General features: G+C 40.0%; 1 protein-coding gene across 13 annotated transcripts in view; it reads left to right on the top strand.

Annotated features, from left to right (window-relative positions):
- Positions 1-20828, top strand: part of LOC124135983 (PTB domain-containing engulfment adapter protein 1-like) — an 83714-nt gene extending 62886 nt beyond the window's left edge. For 11 of the 13 annotated variants that reach the window (XM_048382059.1, XM_048382050.1, XM_048382062.1 and 8 more), the window contains 10 exons: positions 6540-6611; positions 9377-9475; positions 12557-12694; positions 12901-13017; positions 13250-13354; positions 15160-15240; positions 18404-18551; positions 19273-19365; positions 20184-20326; positions 20708-20828. In XM_048382059.1, the coding sequence (XP_048238016.1) occupies positions 6540-6611; positions 9377-9475; positions 12557-12694; positions 12901-13017; positions 13250-13354; positions 15160-15240; positions 18404-18551; positions 19273-19365; positions 20184-20326; positions 20708-20788 (1077 nt within the window). In that variant the 3' untranslated portion in view covers positions 20789-20828. Of the gene's footprint in view, positions 1-6539; positions 6612-9376; positions 9476-12556; positions 12695-12900; positions 13018-13249; positions 13355-14737; positions 14756-15159; positions 15241-18403; positions 18552-19272; positions 19366-20183; positions 20327-20707 lie in introns of all 13 variants that reach the window. The other 2 variants (XM_048382054.1, XM_048382055.1) reach the window with 2 other exon arrangements.
- Positions 20829-21242: the final 414 nt, after the last annotated feature.

The raw sequence follows: 21242 nt of genomic DNA on the forward strand, positions 1-21242 counted from the left end.
GTATGGTACTCGAGTGTTCCCTGTATGCTGTATAGTACTTGAGTGTTCCCTGTATGCTGTATGGTACTTGATTGTTCCCTGTATGCTGTATGGTACTTGATTGTTCCCTGTATGCTGTATGGTACTTGATTGTTCCCTGTATGCTGTATGATACTTGAGTGTTCCCTGTATGGTGTATGGTACTCGAGTGTTCCCTTTATGCTGTATGGTACTTGAGTGTTCCCTGTATGCTGTATGATACTTGAGTGTTCCCTGTATGCTGTATGATACTTGAGTGTTCCCTGTATGCTGTATGGTACTTGATTGTTCCCTGTATGCTGTATGATACTTGAGTGTTCCCTGTATGGTGTATGGTACTCGAGTGTTCCCTTTATGCTGTATGGTACTTGAGTGTTCCCTGTATGCTGTATGATACTTGAGTGTTCCCTGTATGCTGTATAGTACTTGAGTGTTCCCTGTATGCTGTATGATACTTGATTGTTCCCTGTATGCTGTATGGTACTTGAGTGTTCCCTGTATGCTGTATGGTACTTGAGTGTTCCCTGTATGCTGTATAGTACTTGAGTGTTCCCTGTATAGTACTTGAGTGTTCCCTGTATGCTGTATGGTACTTGATTGTTCCCTGTATGCTGTATGATACTTGATTGTTCCCTGTATGCTGTATGATACTTGATTGTTCCCTGTATGCTGTATGGTACTCGAGTGTTCCCTGTATGCTGTATGGTACTTGAGTGTTCCCTGTATGCTGTATGGTACTTGAGTGTTCCCTGTATGGTGTATGGTACTTGAGTGTTCCCTGTATGCTGTATGGTACTTGAGTGTTCCCTGTATGGTGTATGATACTTGAGTGTTCCCTGTATGCTGTATGGTACTTGAGTGTTCCCTGTATGCTGTATGATACTTGAGTGTTCCCTGTATGCTGTATGGTACTTGAGTGTTCCCTGTATGCTGTATAGTACTTGAGTGTTCCCTGTATGCTGTATAGTACTTGAGTGTTCCCTGTATAGTACTTGATTGTTCCCTGTATGCTGTATGGTACTTGAGTGTTCCCTGTATGCTGTATAGTACTTGAGTGTTCCCTGTATGGTGTATGGTACTTGAGTGTTCCCTGTATGGTGTATGGTACTTGAGTGTTCCCTGTATGGTGTATGGTACTTGATTGTTCCCTGTATGCTGTATGGTACTTGAGTGTTCCCTGTATGCTGTATGGTACTTGAGTGTTCCCTGTATGGTGTATGATACTTGATTGTTCCCTGTATGCTGTATGATACTTGATTGTTCCCTGTATGCTGTATGATACTTGAGTGTTCCCTGTATAGTACTCGAGTGTTCCCTGTATGCTGTATGGTACTTGAGTATTCCCTGTATAGTACTCGAGTGTTCCCTGTATGCTGTATAGTACTTGAGTGTTCCCTGTATGCTGTATGGTACTTGAGTGTTCCCTGTATAGTACTTGAGTGTTCCCTGTATAGTACTTGAGTGTTCCCTGTATAGTACTTGAGTGTTCCCTGTATGCTGTATGGTACTTGAGTGTTCCCTGTATGCTGTATGGTACTTGAGTGTTCCCTGTATGCTGTATGGTACTTGAGTGTTCCCTGTATGCTGTATGGTACTTGAGTGTTCCCTGTATGCTGTATGGTACTTGAGTGTTCCCTGTATGCTGTATGGTACTTGATTGTTCCCTGTATGCTGTATGGTACTTGAGTGTTCCCTGTATGCTGTATGGTACTTGAGTGTTCCCTGTATGGTGTATGATACTTGATTGTTCCCTGTATGCTGTATGATACTTGATTGTTCCCTGTATGCTGTATGATACTTGAGTGTTCCCTGTATAGTACTCGAGTGTTCCCTGTATGCTGTATGGTACTTGAGTATTCCCTGTATAGTACTCGAGTGTTCCCTGTATGCTGTATAGTACTTGAGTGTTCCCTGTATGCTGTATGGTACTTGAGTGTTCCCTGTATAGTACTTGAGTGTTCCCTGTATAGTACTTGAGTGTTCCCTGTATAGTACTTGAGTGTTCCCTGTATGCTGTATGGTACTTGAGTGTTCCCTGTATGCTGTATGGTACTTGAGTGTTCCCTGTATGCTGTATAGTACTTGATTGTTCCCTGTATGCTGTATGGTACTTGAGTGTTCCCTGTATGCTGTATGGTACTTGAGTGTTCCCTGTATGCTGTATGGTACTTGATTGTTCCCTGTATGCTGTATGGTACTTGATTGTTCCCTGTATGCTGTATGGTACTTGAGTGTTCCCTGTATGGTGTATGATACTTGATTGTTCCCTGTATGCTGTATGATACTTGATTGTTCCCTGTATGCTGTATGGTACTTGATTGTTCCCTGTATGCTGTATGATACTTGATTGTTCCCTGTATGCTGTATGGTACTTGAGTGTTCCCTGTATGCTGTATGGTACTTGAGTGTTCCCTGTATGCTGTATAGTACTTGAGTGTTCCCTGTATGGTGTATGATACTTGATTGTTCCCTGTATGCTGTATGATACTTGATTGTTCCCTGTATGCTGTATGATACTTGATTGTTCCCTGTATGCTGTATGGTACTTGATTGTTCCCTGTATGGTGTATGGTACTTGAGTGTTCCCTGTATGCTGTATGATACTTGATTGTTCCCTGTATGCTGTATGATACTTGAGTGTTCCCTGTATAGTACTCGAGTGTTCCCTGTATGCTGTATGGTACTTGAGTATTCCCTGTATAGTACTCGAGTGTTCCCTGTATGCTGTATAGTACTTGAGTGTTCCCTGTATGCTGTATGGTACTTGAGTGTTCCCTGTATAGTACTTGAGTGTTCCCTGTATAGTACTTGAGTGTTCCCTGTATAGTACTTGAGTGTTCCCTGTATGCTGTATGGTACTTGAGTGTTCCCTGTATGGTGTATGGTACTTGATTGTTCCCTGTATGCTGTATGGTACTTGAGTGTTCCCTGTATGCTGTATGGTACTTGATTGTTCCCTGTATGCTGTATAGTACTTGATTGTTCCCTGTATGCTGTATGGTACTTGAGTGTTCCCTGTATGCTGTATGGTACTTGAGTGTTCCCTGTATGCTGTATGGTACTTGAGTGTTCCCTGTATGCTGTATGGTACTTGAGTGTTCCCTGTATGCTGTATGGTACTTGATTGTTCCCTGTATGCTGTATGGTACTTGAGTGTTCCCTGTATGCTGTATGGTACTTGAGTGTTCCCTGTATGGTGTATGATACTTGATTGTTCCCTGTATGCTGTATGATACTTGATTGTTCCCTGTATGCTGTATGGTACTTGATTGTTCCCTGTATGCTGTATGATACTTGATTGTTCCCTGTATGCTGTATGGTACTTGAGTGTTCCCTGTATGCTGTATGGTACTTGAGTGTTCCCTGTATGCTGTATAGTACTTGAGTGTTCCCTGTATGGTGTATGATACTTGATTGTTCCCTGTATGCTGTATGATACTTGATTGTTCCCTGTATGCTGTATGGTACTTGATTGTTCCCTGTATGGTGTATGGTACTTGAGTGTTCCCTGTATGCTGTATGGTACTTGAGTGTTCCCTGTATGGTGTATGATACTTGATTGTTCCCTGTATGCTGTATAGTACTTGAGTGTTCCCTGTATGATACTTGATTGTTCCCTGTATGCTGTATGGTACTTGAGTGTTCCCTGTATGCTGTATGGTACTTGAGTGTTCCCTGTATGGTGTATGATACTTGATTGTTCCCTGTATGCTGTATGATACTTGATTGTTCCCTGTATGCTGTATGATACTTGAGTGTTCCCTGTATAGTACTCGAGTGTTCCCTGTATGCTGTATGGTACTTGAGTATTCCCTGTATAGTACTCGAGTGTTCCCTGTATGCTGTATAGTACTTGAGTGTTCCCTGTATGCTGTATGGTACTTGAGTGTTCCCTGTATAGTACTTGAGTGTTCCCTGTATAGTACTTGAGTGTTCCCTGTATAGTACTTGAGTGTTCCCTGTATGCTGTATGGTACTTGAGTGTTCCCTGTATGGTGTATGGTACTTGATTGTTCCCTGTATGCTGTATGGTACTTGATTGTTCCCTGTATGCTGTATAGTACTTGATTGTTCCCTGTATGCTGTATGGTACTTGAGTGTTCCCTGTATGCTGTATGGTACTTGAGTGTTCCCTGTATGCTGTATGTTACTTGAGTGTTCCCTGTATAGTACTCGAGTGTTCCCTGTATGCTGTATGGTACTTGAGTGTTCCCTGTATGCTGTATAGTACTTGATTGTTCCCTGTATGCTGTATGGTACTTGAGTGTTCCCTGTATGCTGTATGGTACTTGATTGTTCCCTGTATGCTGTATGGTACTTGAGTGTTCCCTGTATGCTGTATGGTACTTGAGTGTTCCCTGTATGCTGTATGGTACTTGAGTGTTCCCTGTATAGTACTTGAGTGTTCCCTGTATGCTGTATGGTACTTGAGTGTTCCCTGTATGCTGTATGGTACTTGAGTGTTCCCTGTATGCTGTATGATACTTGAGTGTTCCCTGTATGCTGTATGATACTTGATTGTTCCCTGTATGCTGTATGGTACTTGAGTGTTCCCTGTATGCTGTATGGTACTTGAGTGTTCCCTGTATGGTGTATGATACTTGAGTGTTCCCTGTATGCTGTATGGTACTTGAGTGTTCCCTGTATGCTGTATGATACTTGATTGTTCCCTGTATGCTGTATGATACTTGAGTGTTCCCTGTATGCTGTATGGTACTTGAGTGTTCCCTGTATGGTGTATGATACTTGAGTGTTCCCTGTATGCTGTATGGTACTTGAGTGTTCCCTGTATGCTGTATGGTACTTGAGTGTTCCCTGTATGCTGTATGATACTTGAGTGTTCCCTGTATGCTGTATGATACTTGATTGTTCCCTGTATGCTGTATGGTACTTGAGTGTTCCCTGTATGCTGTATGGTACTTGAGTGTTCCCTGTATGGTGTATGATACTTGAGTGTTCCCTGTATGCTGTATGGTACTTGAGTGTTCCCTGTATGCTGTATGATACTTGAGTGTTCCCTGTATGCTGTATGGTACTTGAGTGTTCCCTGTATGGTACTTGATTGTTCCCTGTATGCTGTATGGTACTTGAGTGTTCCCTGTATGCTGTATGATACTTGAGTGTTCCCTGTATAGTACTTGAGTACTTGAGTGTTCCCTGTATGCTGTATGGTACTTGAGTGTTCCCTGTATGGTACTTGATTGTTCCCTGTATGCTGTATGGTACTTGATTGTTCCCTGTATGCTGTATGGTACTTGAGTGTTCCCTGTATAGTACTTGAGTACTTGAGTGTTCCCTGTATGCTGTATGGTACTTGAGTGTTCCCTGTATGCTGTATGGTACTTGAGTGTTCCCTGTATGCTGTATGGTACTCGAGTGTTCCCTGTATGCTGTATGGTACTTGAGTGTTCCCTGTATGCTGTATGGTACTTGAGTGTTCCCTGTATGCTGTATAGTACTTGAGTGTTCCCTGTATGCTGTATGGTACTTGAGTGTTCCCTGTATAGTACTTGAGTGTTCCCTGTATGCTGTATAGTACTTGATTGTTCCCTGTATGCTGTATGGCACTTGAGTGTTCCCTGTATGCTGTATGGTACTCGAGTGTTCCCTGTATGGTGTATGGTACTCGAGTGTTCCCTGTATGCTGTATGGTACTTGAGTGTTCCCTGTATGCTGTATAGTACTTGAGTGTTCCCTGTATAGTACTTGAGTGTTCCCTGTATGCTGTATAGTACTTGATTGTTCCCTGTATGCTGTATGGTACTTGAGTGTTCCCTGTATGCTGTATGGTACTTGAGTGTTCCCTGTATGGTACTTGAGTGTTCCCTGTATGCTGTATGGTACTTGAGTGTTCCCTGTATGCTGTATGGTACTTGAGTGTTCCCTGTATGGTACTTGAGTGTTCCCTGTATGGTACTTGAGTGTTCCCTGTATGCTGTATGGTACTTGAGTGTTCCCTTTATGCTGTATGGTACTTGAGTGTTCCCTGTATAGTACTTGAGTGTTCCCTGTATGCTGTATAGTACTTGATTGTTCCCTGTATGCTGTATGGTACTTGAGTGTTCCCTGTATGCTGTATGGTACTTGAGTGTTCCCTGTATGGTACTTGAGTGTTCCCTGTATAGTACTCGAGTGTTCCCTGTATGCTGTATGGTACTTGAGTGTTCCCTGTATGGTACTCGAGTGTTCCCTGTATGCTGTATAGTACTTGAGTGTTCCCTGTATGCTGTATGGTACTTGAGTGTTCCCTGTATGCTGTATGGTACTTGAGTGTTCCCTGTATGGTACTCGAGTGTTCCCTGTATGCTGTAAGGTATTTAAGTGTTTCCTCTAAGGTACTTGAGTGTTCCCTGTATGCTGTATAGTACTCGAGTGTTCCCTGTATGCTGTAAGGTATTTAAGTGTTCCCTCTAAGGTACTCGAGTGTTCCCTGTATGCTGTATAGTACTCGAGTGTTCCCTGTATGCTGTAAGGTATTTAAGTGTTCCCTCTAAGGTACTTGAGTGTTTCTTGTGCTTCAGTTCCTGGGCGAGTGTACGGTGGAAAACCCCAAGGGAACAGAGGTTGTCAAGGAAGCCATCAGGAAAATGAAAGTGAGTACCCCGAAAGTAAACTTGCAGCGAAAAATTGTGAATTCCTGGGAAGCAACTCAAATCAAATATACCCGGAGATCAAGACAAGAAGGCTTATCAACATGAAACAATCAAAAACAATAGAAGGGTCATTCAGTACGACTGCCACTGCTGCGCATACCCGATGTGGAAGTTGCTTCAGTAAGGCTTGATGAGGTCAAACTACTTTGTACATTATGCTAGAATCTAGACCACCCGTCATCTTATCAGATATCAACTCCCCTGATTTCTGCACAGGGTCGAATAATGATAAGTTTTAAACACTCCTGTCATGAACTTACTTTGTCCGTAGGAAAGAAGTTGTACATTGCTCAGTAACTGAACTGGTGTATATATATAGTATTGATCTGTGTGAAATATATTGCCTGTTTGCATTGGTATTCAATTCCTATTTATTGTAACAATTGCACTATGCAGTGTTGGATGTTAGCAATGGTAATATCAAATTAAGTAAATTCTGCTCATCCATCCTTCTGTCACGGCTTGACCCAGAGCAGAACTAAGTGTCTGTTTAGAACCTTGAATATATGATTCAGTGCTCATATAACGAACAAAACAAGTTAGGGATCGTGAATATTTTTTTAAATATTTATATGAAATTGTGTGCTCAGTCTGAACAAAACAATAATATTTCCCAACAAATATTCATGATCCCTAATATTTTTTGTTCAAGTTATATCTGAATCAAACAGGTTTTGTATTTCTGTAGTAAAGAGTTACCCAGATTTGACATGCATCATATGTATACACGGAACAGAGTTTAGAATTAGGAATTTAGAATTCTTTACAATAGATGGGGCATAGCTGGCCCAGTCATCTAAGGCACCCCAATCACCTGTGCAGAGTTGCATCCCTTGGGCACGCCAGAAACCTATGATCGTGGGTTCGAACCCCGGTTCGCCCTGAATATGTTTCTGGGTTTGTCAGCACCATACCTGTGCTCGTGGGTTTCACCGAAGTGGTAAATGTCTGAGACCTGCATCACTTTGGGCTTTCCTCCAACATTAAGCTGACATGCCGTGATATAACTGGATAAATGTTAAAAGCGGCGTTAAAACCAAACTCACTCACTTACTTTACAATAGATTGAGTAATAAATGTCCTGAAACTTTTAAGGTCAAATATACAATACCTATACATGGATTTACCTGGGGTCCAGTTGACTTGAACTGTTGTGGTCCCAGGTTAAAAAAGTGGGATCCCAAGCTACAAAATGGGGGTCCTATATAGTTTGCATCCCAGTAAATGCACTTTGCATCTATTTTGCCCCGATTTAAATGTTTATGCGTATAGGATGCAGAATTTCGTGTCCTTGCCTACAATTGTATGGTGGTTGATCTTCACACATATGCATTCATGCAATGACTGGTTTTCATTGCATATTTATAACCCTGAACCCTTATAAGGGCTATTAATACCAATATTTTACAACACAGAAAATAACAGCTTTTGTTAAGGATATATGTACTGTTGTCTTATCTTTGTTCACATGACTGAAAGTCAAGTAAGCTAATGTGGCCTATCCGATGTCTGTTGTGCATCGATCTCATCCGCCATAAGCATCTTCTAAACAGAAACAAATCAATCAATGAAGCTGAAACTTCACATGCTTGTTCCCACCAATGATGACCCCAATTTGTTGAAGAGGTTCTGATTTAAAATAATTCAATATGGCCACCATTGCAGCCATATTGAAAAACATGTTTATGGCCATTACTCAGTCAGTTTTGTTTCAAATGTAATCAAATTTGATGTGTGTAAATAAGATAGCAGTGGGATTCCACACGTGTGTTTCTATATTCACAAAACGTAAAATTTGACCTTGTGTTGACCTTTGTATTTTGACCAAACTCTTAATTTCTCTCGTATTATAAAAGTGGAATGGCTGACCAGGCTTGCTGACTTGGTTGATTGTGTGTCATCATAGCCTGACAATGTTGATCATGCCTGATCACAGGATTGTCTGGTAAAGGCACAACTATTTACATGCTGCTGTCATATATAGCTGGAATATTGCTGAGTGTGGTGTTGGAAAACAAACCAACAATACCCTTTTCCACTTTTTGAGGTGAGGTGAAATGGGGTTTTACGTCGCGTCCAAGATTATTGCACTTATATAGCGACATGCATGCATGTGTGTGTGTGTGGCTGCTTGTACTAGTCCGAACTGATGCCGATTTATAGTGCTAGCACACTGAGATACCATGCCGCAGTATAACATCAATACCCCACTGACAATTTTACTGACTCTGAGCCGACCAATCCTTGTTTTAGCCCTTTAATGCTGAGCGCCAGACAGGTTAACAACAAGTACCATCTTTTAACATCTTTTGGTATGATGCGGCCGGCGATTGAACCCCGGACCTTCCGCTCTCTGGGCGGATGCTCTACCACTAGACCACGGAGGCGGTCTCCACTATATGAGAATATATTGTCATATATTATTTTGTAATGGTGCCTTACTATTATTATCTAGATACAGTAAAATATGGTTATAACAAACTCAAAGGGAGCACTTATTCTAGTTTGTTATAACCATAGTTCGTTATAAGCATATATACAGCATATACCGGTATACAGCAAATGGCAGGGGACAAAAAAATGATTCATTATAGCTGTCAGTTCGTTGTAAGCTTGTTTGTTATAAACATAGTTTACTGTATGTACTATTTAAAACAACCACCGATCTGTATGTTTTAAAAATACCACATTTCATCATGTTCCAGTTCAACAAACACATTAAGAGGGCAGAGGGCCAGAAACCACCCAAGGTGGAGCTGACGATATCGGCTGATGGGGTGACGATTCAAGACCCGCGAACCAAGGTATGGATGGAAGAAAAGGCCATATCATTATAACTATTTCTTGAAGAGTTTGCCCGAACCCGTTCCACATAGCAATCTCAGGGCTAAGTTTGCTTTGTGGAGTTGGATGTGAAGATCCACTTAGGGACCAGCTGGGTAGCTCAATAATTAACGCCTATTGGTCTGGATGCGAGAAACCCTGTTGGTTTGGTCCCTTGCAGAAGAAAAATGTGTGAAACTCATTCTTGTTGTGAATCAATGTGGTGCGAGATAATTCTGTATATGTTATTATTATTTTGTTGGTGAATATGAGTGAATACTGCTTATTGCCATATAAGGAACATTACAGTAATTACAATATTGAACAGTTTTACTTATGTATTTTAAGAAAATTGAGATTTGTCTTCAAGGATTAATATTCCTCGGGCCCGATCTTCTAATTTTATATATTAATTATGTGTATAAATAATATAAAAGCGTAAAATCTACAACAAATGGTGCCAAGAGCCAGGTTATTGGCACAGACTGCAAGTGTAAAACAATCCTGATGGTGAACTGTATGTCAGTCATACCACACTGATACATCTGGGTCAGGCTGGTGCCGTGTCGCTGACCGATGCTATCAGAGTGATCTGGGGCTACAGGCAAAGTTACAGATGACACTCCTTCAAATCCACTTTAATAATTCTGTTGCACTAATTGTGGGTTTGAATGAAAAAGATTGACCATAAATGTAGGTCATGTGAGGTCATGACAAATAAATTGATTACAATTTGGGTTTTTGAGGCTACAGTTGTGATGTGATGGGCATTTGTAAGTAAATCATTGATACTATTGGCTTTAATATACTACTCAAAAGAAGTTAAAGAACACCCCTTCTTTCATTTGGCATAACAGGTTAACTATAGTAATATGAAAGAATCGGGTGTTCATTAATTTCTTTTGAGTAGTATATCATATATACTAATGCTACAATACTACTTCAACATAAAGGGGCAGTCGGGTAGCCTAGTGGTTAAAGCATTCGCTTGTCACGCCGAAGACCCGGGTTCGATTCCCGACATGGGTACAATGTGTGAAGCCCATTTGTGGTGTCCCCCGCCCGCCGTGATATTGCTAGAATATTGCTAAAAAAGCGGCAGAAAACCATACTCACTCACTCACTCACTCACTCACTCACTCACTCACTCACTTCAACATAAACATGTTCATGTTTTCTTGAAGAGTGACTGAATTTGAGTGTCACATGTTTAGAACACCTTTCAACAGTATCTCAGTTACAGCACAACATGCCAGCAGCAGTTGGAAGAAAGCTGGTTCACTTTTGTTGAAACTCATTAGCATGGGTATGGTGCTATCAGACCATGTATCATTGTTTGAGCTCATCGGGGATTTTATCCCATGATTAGAGGATCCTGATATGAGTAGGGGAAGCAACTCTGAGCATGTTGACCATCCATGATGTATTGTCTCACCGCTAACAGACATTAATTGTTTGTACAGACATTTCACAAATAGTCTGAGTGAGACTACAGCTCGCCTGTAATTTTATAACATGTACATCAGACACTGTCCGTGTTAGATATGGTAAACATCACAGAGTGAAACGGCTGTGAGACAATTCACTGTTTTTGGTCAGTAAGGATTAAAAAAGTATGGCTGTTGTTGTAACCACACTTGTTTTTGAATGCAAGAAAAGAGCTTCCTTTCTTATCTCTAACGCAGAGGGGCAGGAGATGATTTTCTTTGTGGTGACGATGAAAAGAAATTAATTATTGATCTATCTCTGAACATCTAGTCATCTATCCTGTTTGTCCATGGTTTATTATGTTTCGGAAAAGAACCAATGAAAACTGTCCATATGACTACTAGACCGCCTCCATGGTCTTGTGGTAGAGCGTCCACCTGGAGAGCGGAAGGTCTGGGGTTCGATCCCTGGCTGCGTCATACCAAAAGATGTTAAAAGATGGTACTTGTTGTTACCCTGTCTGGCGCTCGTCATTAAGGGGCTAAAACAAGGACTGGTCGGCTCGGAGTCAGTATACTGTGTCTGAATGGGGTATTCATGTTAAAACTGCGGCATGGTATCTCAGTGAGCTAGCACTATAAATCGGCATCAGTCCGGACTAGTACAAGCAGCCACACACACACGTACATGCACGTTGCTATATAACTGCTATAATCTTGGACGCGATGTTAAATCCAATTTCACCTGACCTCACCATATGACTACTATATTTGCAAAAATGTCTAACCATTGGACCATTGGGGACTTTCAGCCAATGAAAGGCACTGATAGTAAAGTGAGATGCATAAGGCAAAGAAAAACAGGAAGTTCACGTTCCATAATTGATACAGCTGTTCATGTAATGTAAAATATGTTTGAGACAGTCAGTGTACCCCATAACTATATAAAATAAACCTAGATACATGAACATACCTGATGTACCTCTGAGTGTAGACATTATGAGCGAATCAATGAGTTATTGCGGGAATCTCACAAGGCCTGCAGCCTCGGCAGAACGCTGCATAGTGTGATGTAATGCGATGACAACAACATATTGAACTGTGTATTTAATTTTATCAACTTGAAATGAAGCTGCATATTGATTGGGAGTATCTCATACTCTTTGTATGGCAACATATCCGAGCAATCAGTCACATTCAGACCCCACGTAGATACATGTACTCCCTATCCCTATCACAAGTTGAGTAGTATATATAAGGATACCCATGACAAGTGAAATTCATCAAACCCTTGGGATACGTTTAGCATTAGACAAACTGCCTGGGGCTAGTAGGCCAGTGACAACTTGCATCCCCGAGTCTGATGGCAAGATGTGGGATAGCCTAGTAGGCCAAGTGTTTCCTTGTCATGACCCAGGTTTGAATCCCCAACAATATATTATAATGGTCAAACACTGCTCTCAGTGGCATAAACCCGCTTAGCATACAGGCAGCCTCTGACATACATCCCTGCAGTATCAGTGCATCAGAGACATTGGGTAATAAATCATTGCTTACCTGGTATTACATATGATCTGCAGTAGGCTAATAATGATGTATGATTTGCTTCTCATGACTGACCTCATTGTCTTGCAGATGATCATGCATCAATACCCTCTGCATCGGATCTCCTACTGCGCTGATGACAAATCGGACAAGAGGATGTTTACTTTCATTGCCAAGTCAGCAAATACTAGTCAACATTTCTGCTATGTCTTCGACAGTGATAAGTGTGTAAGTACACTGGTGTGTCTCTGTCTGAAGGTACAGCTTCACAACGTTCATAATTACAGAATAAGGTTATTGTCATCATACTAATATCAGTTAACATTAACTCTGGGAACATTTCAAAAGTGTTATGCCAGTGGTTTAGATTTTGGTGATTAATGGACTGAATTAGGCCAAAGGGATAATTAAAAAATCTGTGGTGTTTCCTTTAGGCGGAGGAGATCACACTGACCGTGGGACAGGCGTTTGACCTGGCATACAAGCGCTTCCTTGAGTCTTCCAGCAAAGACATGGACGTCAAGAAACAGTTCTTGCTCCTGCAGAAAAAGGTAGACCAATGGTCAAGTAATCTATGATGTCACGAGATTAGCTTTCTGAAAACTTGACACCTATATGTCGAATTGAACAAAATCCTAATGGTGTTGTGTGATGGCCTCACGTTACGTCAACATTATTTCTATCTGTGGTTATGTATGTGTATCAAAAGAAGACATTTCAAGACGTCTAGGGTTTGTCCGATATTGAGACATTAATCTTGAGACATGGTAACATTGATTGCAGGTCCAGACACTGACGTTTGAAAATCAAGAGTTGAAAAAAAGGATTTCAGAGCTGGAATCAATCAAAGACCGATCAGACGTCCAGGATTACATGAGAAGTAATCAGGTATGTCTCAGTCACATGACCTGTCACCTTGTGCCACATGAAACTCACATGACCTGTCTCCTTATGTCACGGGGCTGTCACATGACCTGTCACCTTTTGTCTATGGGTAGTCACATGACCTGTCACCTCAGGTCACAAGATCAACTTGTCACCTTGTGTCACATGACAGTCACATGACCTGTCACCTCAGGTCACATGATTGACTTGTCACTTTGTGTCATTGTACAGTCACATGACCTGTCACCTCATGTGACATGACAGTCTCAATATCAGTCACCCAATGCAAGGTTAGTTAGTTACAGATGTTGGACTCCACAGAGAGAATTGTGCTAGTCAACCCACCTCTGCCAAACCAAATACCTGTTGCTTTGTTCTCCTCATTTGACTGGATTGTAACATGTGAACACAACATCCGGTTTATTCCATTCATTTAAATCCCAGCTTGCAGCAATCTTCTCCCACTGTGCAACCATTGTTGATTTTATTGAAAGAACTACACATGTTTTCCTAGTACCAACACAAGTATGCAGGACAGGATTTAGTTGAATTCTAGCATGTGCATGGTATTGTAATATTTTCTTTCATTGTATAAATATGCCATGTATACTGAAGGAAAGAAGTTAGGGAACATGTATTGTTTTAACTAGAATTTCATATGGCCCTTCAGAGAAAGACATATTATTTGGTAATGAAGTGAACATTCCTTTATAGTAACACTTCAATGATATGAAATTTATAAAACACAGAAGTAGACACTATTCTGCAATATTGCTGAGATGTCACAATTCACCGATCTATCGATGCGTTGTGAATTTTCATCAGCCAGTTCAATGCCCAATACACCTACCCATTCTTCAGATCATGTTTTATTTTGTGTGGATTTTCAGAAGTAATAATTCCGATTAATAATGTAACAAGCTAGATTAACCAGTCATGCAAGTAAAACACAAACTGGTTGACCGCTCCACCTGATATTATCTGGACAACATAGGACATGGGGAGTTCCATGCGAAAGCAGACCAAATTAGATATTCGGATATATACCACACAAAAATAGTTAAAGACTGCCTGATTGTTTAGTATAACTGTAGTTATTCTGTCATGCAATTCTTTCCTGACTCAAGTATCGTAATATAGGCGTATCTTGACAAGTCAAATGTGTTCCTTCACTTTTTTCCATCAGTATATTCTTCTGTTTCTGTATTAGAATATGTTCCATCTTGTAAGGTGTTATAGACAATGCAGTATAATTTCTTTTCTATATTTGTCATGCTGCATGACATTATCTCAAGCTGTTGTGCATACCAGTTCACATAGTTGATTTTATGTAGTTGTTTCTGTGAGTTTGGTGAAACCACACACCCTTTGTCTTGTGATTGACAGGAATTAAGAGAGCATGAGGTAAGGTTATTACATGACCATAGATTATTTTTTCAGTTTAATGTTTTTCTATCTATTATTTGCACTGCTGTTTTGACCTTTCAGCAGGCATGGCTAGTTTTATTTTTTAAGATTATATTATGTTGATATTATTTGATACATTGTTAATGAAATAATAGATATTATACTTGATTGTATATTATAACAGTAATTGAAAGTGTTCATTTAAATAATGTCAAGAGCATGTTGATATTTAAGTCTATTTTAGTAACTGAAACAAATTCCTTTACATAATCATTTGCAAATAGAAAGTCTTAAGAGTAAAACTAGCCTAGCCTGTATAATCGTTATGCCACAATGCATCACATGTGATCCAATGCTTATGACATTCTGCATGACCTTTGCACTGTGTGACCTCTCTGCAGATATCTGACCTTTCAACTGTGACCTATAACCTCCAGGAAAGTTCGACAGATGATGATTTTTCTTCCACATCTGAACAAGAGGTAGTTGGAGAGCTAAAGTTTCTGCATGTATATTATGTCTTGTATTTAATACTTGTAGGGATATTGTTTTAAAGATTTGTTTTAACATGGGGAAACAAGATATGATGTTAATTACAAGGTAGACAAAAAGGCTATTCCAAATGGACTGCCAAATGATTCCTTGAAATAAATCACAAAAAGAATTCATCTCTGCACATCATAAAGATGATGCAACACAAAGTCTGCAAGAAACCAGTCTACAAAACTTCAGTGCAGTGTGTGACACATTCATATGCCCTGGGTATAAACAAATACTGTTTTTCCTCTATTACACGTCAAATCTCCAATACACACCAGCCTCTAATTGATGCCGGTCATACCCAACAAATTTATTATTAGATGCTGGATCCATCTTTGCTGAAATTAATGATCCCTATGATAAATAATGACCAATTCCTGCAAATGTACCCGGTACCCTGTGTATGACTGCAGAATTTGGGATTCTGTAAGGTAGTGAGTTGCCACTGTGCCAGCCATAAACAGAATAGACACATAATTAATAGATTCCCGGTGTCTAATAGAGGAAATATGTATGTGAAAACTGAATCATACAGGAACTAGATTCCTTAGACTTTGTGTGTAGAAAGGTGAAGGTTAGGCTGACAACTTTTCTCCAAATTAGGATACCCATGACAATGAAGTTGGGTAAGGTGAGGTGAAATTGGGTTTAATGTCGCGGATGGGCGGATGAACGGACGCTCTACCACTAGACCACGAAGGCGGTCCATGACTATGAATAATAACTGATACTGAATATTTATATCATGTCCCACATTATGCTGTCATACCATGATAAGGTTAGAACTTTGTTTAGAGCAGTGTTAGTTTTCTACTCGCGCAATCACCGAAAGTCAAGTGAGATAAGGTCCTGGCCTACTTTTCTGGCGACATTGTAACCATCATCTTAGAAACAACTTGGCCAATGAAACTGAAACTTCACTTGCTTGTTCCCTCTAGAGACCATAAAAATTGTTTCTTGGCTGTCTTTTTATTACCCGATTTGTATTGCTCGTTTTCCTGGAGCAGAACTCCCAAACCGTTGAATATTTTTGGATGAAACTTGCTGTACAGATCAGTCTAGTGGTGAACTGGTGCCCTTTGATGATTTGGGATTTTTATTTTTTAAGTTTTTTTATGTTTACATAACAATAAATTGGACTTTAATGAAAATTCTGGAGCAGAACTCCAAAACCATTAAATATATCTTGATCAAACTTGCTCTACAGTTCAGTCTAGTGGTGAACTGGTGTCTTTTGATGATTAGGGATAGTAAAAAAATGAGGGTGCTGACTCTCTTCCTGTATGTCGAGGGGGCACGGGTGGCCCAGTCGTCTTGATTCGCTGTGCAGAGTTGCGTCCCTTGGGCATGCCAGAAACCTATGATTGTGGGTTTGAATCCCGGTTCGCCCCGATTATGTTTCTAGGTTTGTCAGCACCATACCCCTGCTCGTGGGTTTCACCAAAGTGGTAAACGTCTGAGACCTGCATCACCTCGGGCTTTCCTCCCACTGGAATACTGTTAAAAGCGGCCTTAAACCCAAGTAACTCACTCTCTCCTGTATGTCGAAATGGCGAACCTTGTTCAGTAGTATTCCGGGTGCCATGGTGCAGTATGCTTGATGCCATGAAATGTTTATCTGGTTTGCAGATGCCAATATTTCAATTTTGAATTTTCTTTTTTTCTTGCAAGGGTGAAAAACAGGGAAATGTATGGCCCTAATCTAATTAGCATGCATGGTCATGCAATCCATGTGAAGTCCCATCCCAATTTACTTGTACCAGGTGTGTACACTGATATGACTCAAGGGTTCTTAAATTGGATGAAAGACAAATTAAATGGTATGCCAGATGCCTGGAGTGAGTTTTCACCCACAGTACTGATATCTGATATAATGCAAACAGAACACGACTCTATTCGGTATATCAGGAGACCTGTGCCCTTCATTGTTGGCACATTAAGACATTGTGTTAATGTTGATCGATACTGGGAATGAATCAATATACATTTTACACAAATAAGTTGTCACAGGGTAAGTCATGGTTTTGCACTACGACTATGGACTATCTGAGTTTGATTTAGTTGTAAGACTTTGTTATATAATACATTTATAAACCGCAGGTACCCAGGTACTAGTATCTGCTTAAATGAGGTTATATTTGTTCCCCGACCAGTGAATCCATTTACATTCCAGTTATCATTCTCATCTCCCTGGGGAGTATACAACCCTAGCTGCCTATGGGCGCTAGCGGGTTTTTACATTCACCTCACATGTTGGGTATCCATTCCCTGCTGGGTGAACAGAGGCACATTTGAACTAAGTTACTTGCCCAGGATGACACAACACGTTTTAACCCTTGTGTTTCGGGTATATATACGTGTTCATGTTTCCACCATCTGGTCATCTTTTGAGTGCACATGGTGTATGTACTGTACACTAGGGGTAGTGACAACTCTGTAAAGACCTGTAAACATTGTTGATCTCAAGGCTGAATAACAACCCGGTCACTAGCGCCATACTGTTTTGACTGCTTGCCCACTCTGCCCCCCCCCCCCCCCCTGATACCAGTCTTCATGATAAAGGTTGAGATGTATGAAATAAGCATTAAAAAACAATGTCAGTTTATGTTATGGTCTTGGCACATCACTGGCAGTGTTTCAGGTTCTTAGTCAGGATGTAAAAATCATGTAGTTTTTCATCAGGCCATCGTAGACGAATCAAATCCCAAAATCTTTGATTGTTACTTGGTTTTCTGATAATGAGAACACACAATAGTTCATGTTTAATGGAGTAGACACAGAGCTTGTATTAATCTTCTCATATATGTATATGTTTAGTTGAGTTGGTACATAAAACTCTTGCATTAAAAATATCCCCCCACACCCCCCCAAAAAATTAACTGCTAAATGCTTTTCTAAGTCAAGCACTGCATAAAATATCATTGGCTTTTGTCAGTTTTGTATTCAGAAGTAGGGTATATTAAAATACAATTCAGCAATGTTTTGGTTGAGTTTACTGTTTACAAAATGACTTCATAAAGAATAAAGCAAAAAACGGTAAAATACGGATTTGTGTTGTGATTATCAGTCAGTTCACTTTCCAAATATGCTGTCTGTTGTTGACAGGCACAGTCTGCAGTTGGCAGACGTCTGGAGAATCTGGTGTTCGATGACTTCCCGCCATCGTCACAGACTAATGGCACCAATGGAACCAATGGCAACTCAACACCAGGTGGCGCCCAACGTCAAAACTCTGCTCAACCTACTCCCCTACGTATGTATTCATGTTTGGGTTTTATTGTGAAATAAGACCCCAAAATAAAGTAGGATCGGGCCATACTGAAACAAAATGGAAATAGCTAGATTAGTGTGCACAAGATAAATATTGTTTCTAGAGGATATTCTGATCTGTTTTTGTTTCATGTCACAAATGTAATATTTAGAAATAATATCTTAAAATTTGGTTTATTTCATTTGGTAAAAATATTACAAAGTAAGTTTTGTGTGTAATGCTTCCTCAGTATATTACTACATTAGAGTATGTGTATGTTCTAGTGGAAATAGCTAGATTGGAAATAGCTAGATTAGTGTGCACAAGATAAATATTGTTTCTAGAGGATATTCTGATCTGTTTTTGTTTCATGTCACAAATGTAATATTTAGAAATAATATCTTAAAATTTGGTTTATTTCATTTGGTAAAAATATTACAAAGTAAGTTTTGTGTGTAATGCTTCCTCAGTATATTACTACATTAGAGTATGTGTATGTTCTAGTGGAAATAGCTAGATTGGAAATAGCTAGATTAGTGTGCACAAGATAAATATTGTTTCTAGAGGATATTCTGATCTGTTTTTGTTTCATGTCACAAATGTAATATTTAGAAATAATATCTTAAAATTTGGTTTATTTCATTTGGTAAAAATATTACAAAGTAAGTTTTGTGTGTAATGCTTCCTCAGTATATTACTACATTAGAGTATGTGTATGTTCTAGTGTCTCCCCCTCCCCCGTCGACGAGGACACGAAGTCACACCCAGCCCGCTGCTGTGGGCGTAGCGGCTGCAACAGCCTCACAGAAACAGAAAGGTTTGTTTTAGACATATTCCTGAGGAATGGTTTACTTAAAGCCTTACTTGTCATTAGCTTTGAGGGATCAGCCATTGTGTACTGAAATGTTGGGGATCTGTACAAGTGTGTATATTTATTTATTGCTAAAATGAATGTCTACTTTTGAATGTCTACTTTTCACAATTAAGAATTGCTTAAACAGGACTATTATCTGATCTTAAACTCAGATCCCAAATTGGCTTGATTATCATCCTCAGCCTCGTTCCAAATAGCGATCATATCACTAAGTCGATCGTAACTCACATTCTTTATCACTGACTTGTGACAGTCGTAGAGCTAAGTCGATGGTAACTTATGTTCTTTAACACTGACTTGAGACAGTCATATAGCTAAGTCGATCGTAACTCACATTCTTTAACACTGACAGTGACAGTCGTAGAGCTAAGTCGATCGTAACTCATGTTCTTTAACATTGACAGTGACAGTCGTACAGCTGAGTCAATCGTAACTAAGTTGTAGAGCTAAGTGGATCGTAACTCATGTTCTGTAACACTGACAGTGACAGTCGTAGAGCTAAGTTGATCGTAACTCATGTTGTTTATCACTGACTTGTGACAGGCGTAGAGCTAAGTCGATCGTATATTAACATTCTTCAACACTGACATGTTCTCTAACATTCATTTGTGACAGTCGTAGTGCTAAATCAATCGTAACTCACATTCTTTTACCCTAATTTATGACCTTCATAAGCTTTCCCCTCACATTAAGCTGACAAGAGGTATGATTAAAATACTGTTCACACCAGCATAAAACCCAGCTCACAAATTCCCTTGCAGGATTCAGCGGCAACCCATTCTCTCCGACCTCCATGGGAGCTGCCTCTTCATCAGATCCTTTTGGCATGGGAGTGTTCAATCCATCGACCTCGGAGCTGGATCGGGCCATCCAGAATGTGGACCAGGAACTCCTAGATTTACAGGTTAGCAAGGCTGGGATTTTTGTCGTAGACAAAATCTTTTCAGTTACTGCTCAAAACGGGTTTTGTAGGAAAGAGGAACTGAACCATTTCTTTTTTGAGTAAAATTATAATTTTCTAGCGTTTACTTCAACAAAAGACATTTTTTGTGATGAGCGAATGTTTTAGCCTTTCTGCTCCACTGCACCTGGGATGATAGAAGATTGGTAATTTATGTAGTTTCATGTCCTTGGTTACTTTTTTAAAAACTTACTCAGGTTAGAAATATACTGGTCATTTGTACTGTATCAATGTCATTACTACTATGTCATTGTTGATAAGTATTATCAAGCACACACATGTGAACAGGAAAACAGTATTGTATTATTGACTTGTCTGTTTCAGACTGGCTTCAGTCGAGGGCTTTCAATAGGAACAGATGATTTCTCATTAGATGACCTTGACCCCTTAAACCAGAGGTCATGAAGAGAAGGCCACAGGGTCAAGTTAAAGGATATGTGATGATTGAAAAAAATACTCCTTTGGGAGACAAGAGAGTCTCATGCTATTTTGTTTACAGATATTTTGTACATACACCCTCTTCTGATGTTTGTATTTTAAGCATGAAATACATGTACTCCTTGTCATTTTTTTGCCGTAAAGATATTTTTTGCAGTTAATTTGTACATCATGAAGGACACTGATTGAATGGGGCTATTGATGGTTGAGAACTAAACAAGAAACATCACTAGACAGAACCCAGTTGCTTTCCAAACTGGCTTTCCACGAACTGGTCATAAAGATGCAGTTAGACTACAGTCAAGGAATGGGATTACCTTTCATTGACCTTTGCTACAGCATTTGACCTGAGTGCTGATTGGTCTGTCCATAAATAGATCCATTATTATCCAACCCAATGCAACGAACATGCTTGCCTAGA

This window comes from Haliotis rufescens, unplaced genomic scaffold (genome assembly GCF_023055435.1).
Source record: "Haliotis rufescens isolate VD_foot unplaced genomic scaffold, xgHalRufe1.0.p SCAF_4, whole genome shotgun sequence".
NCBI classification, from domain to species: domain Eukaryota; kingdom Metazoa; phylum Mollusca; class Gastropoda; order Lepetellida; family Haliotidae; genus Haliotis; species Haliotis rufescens.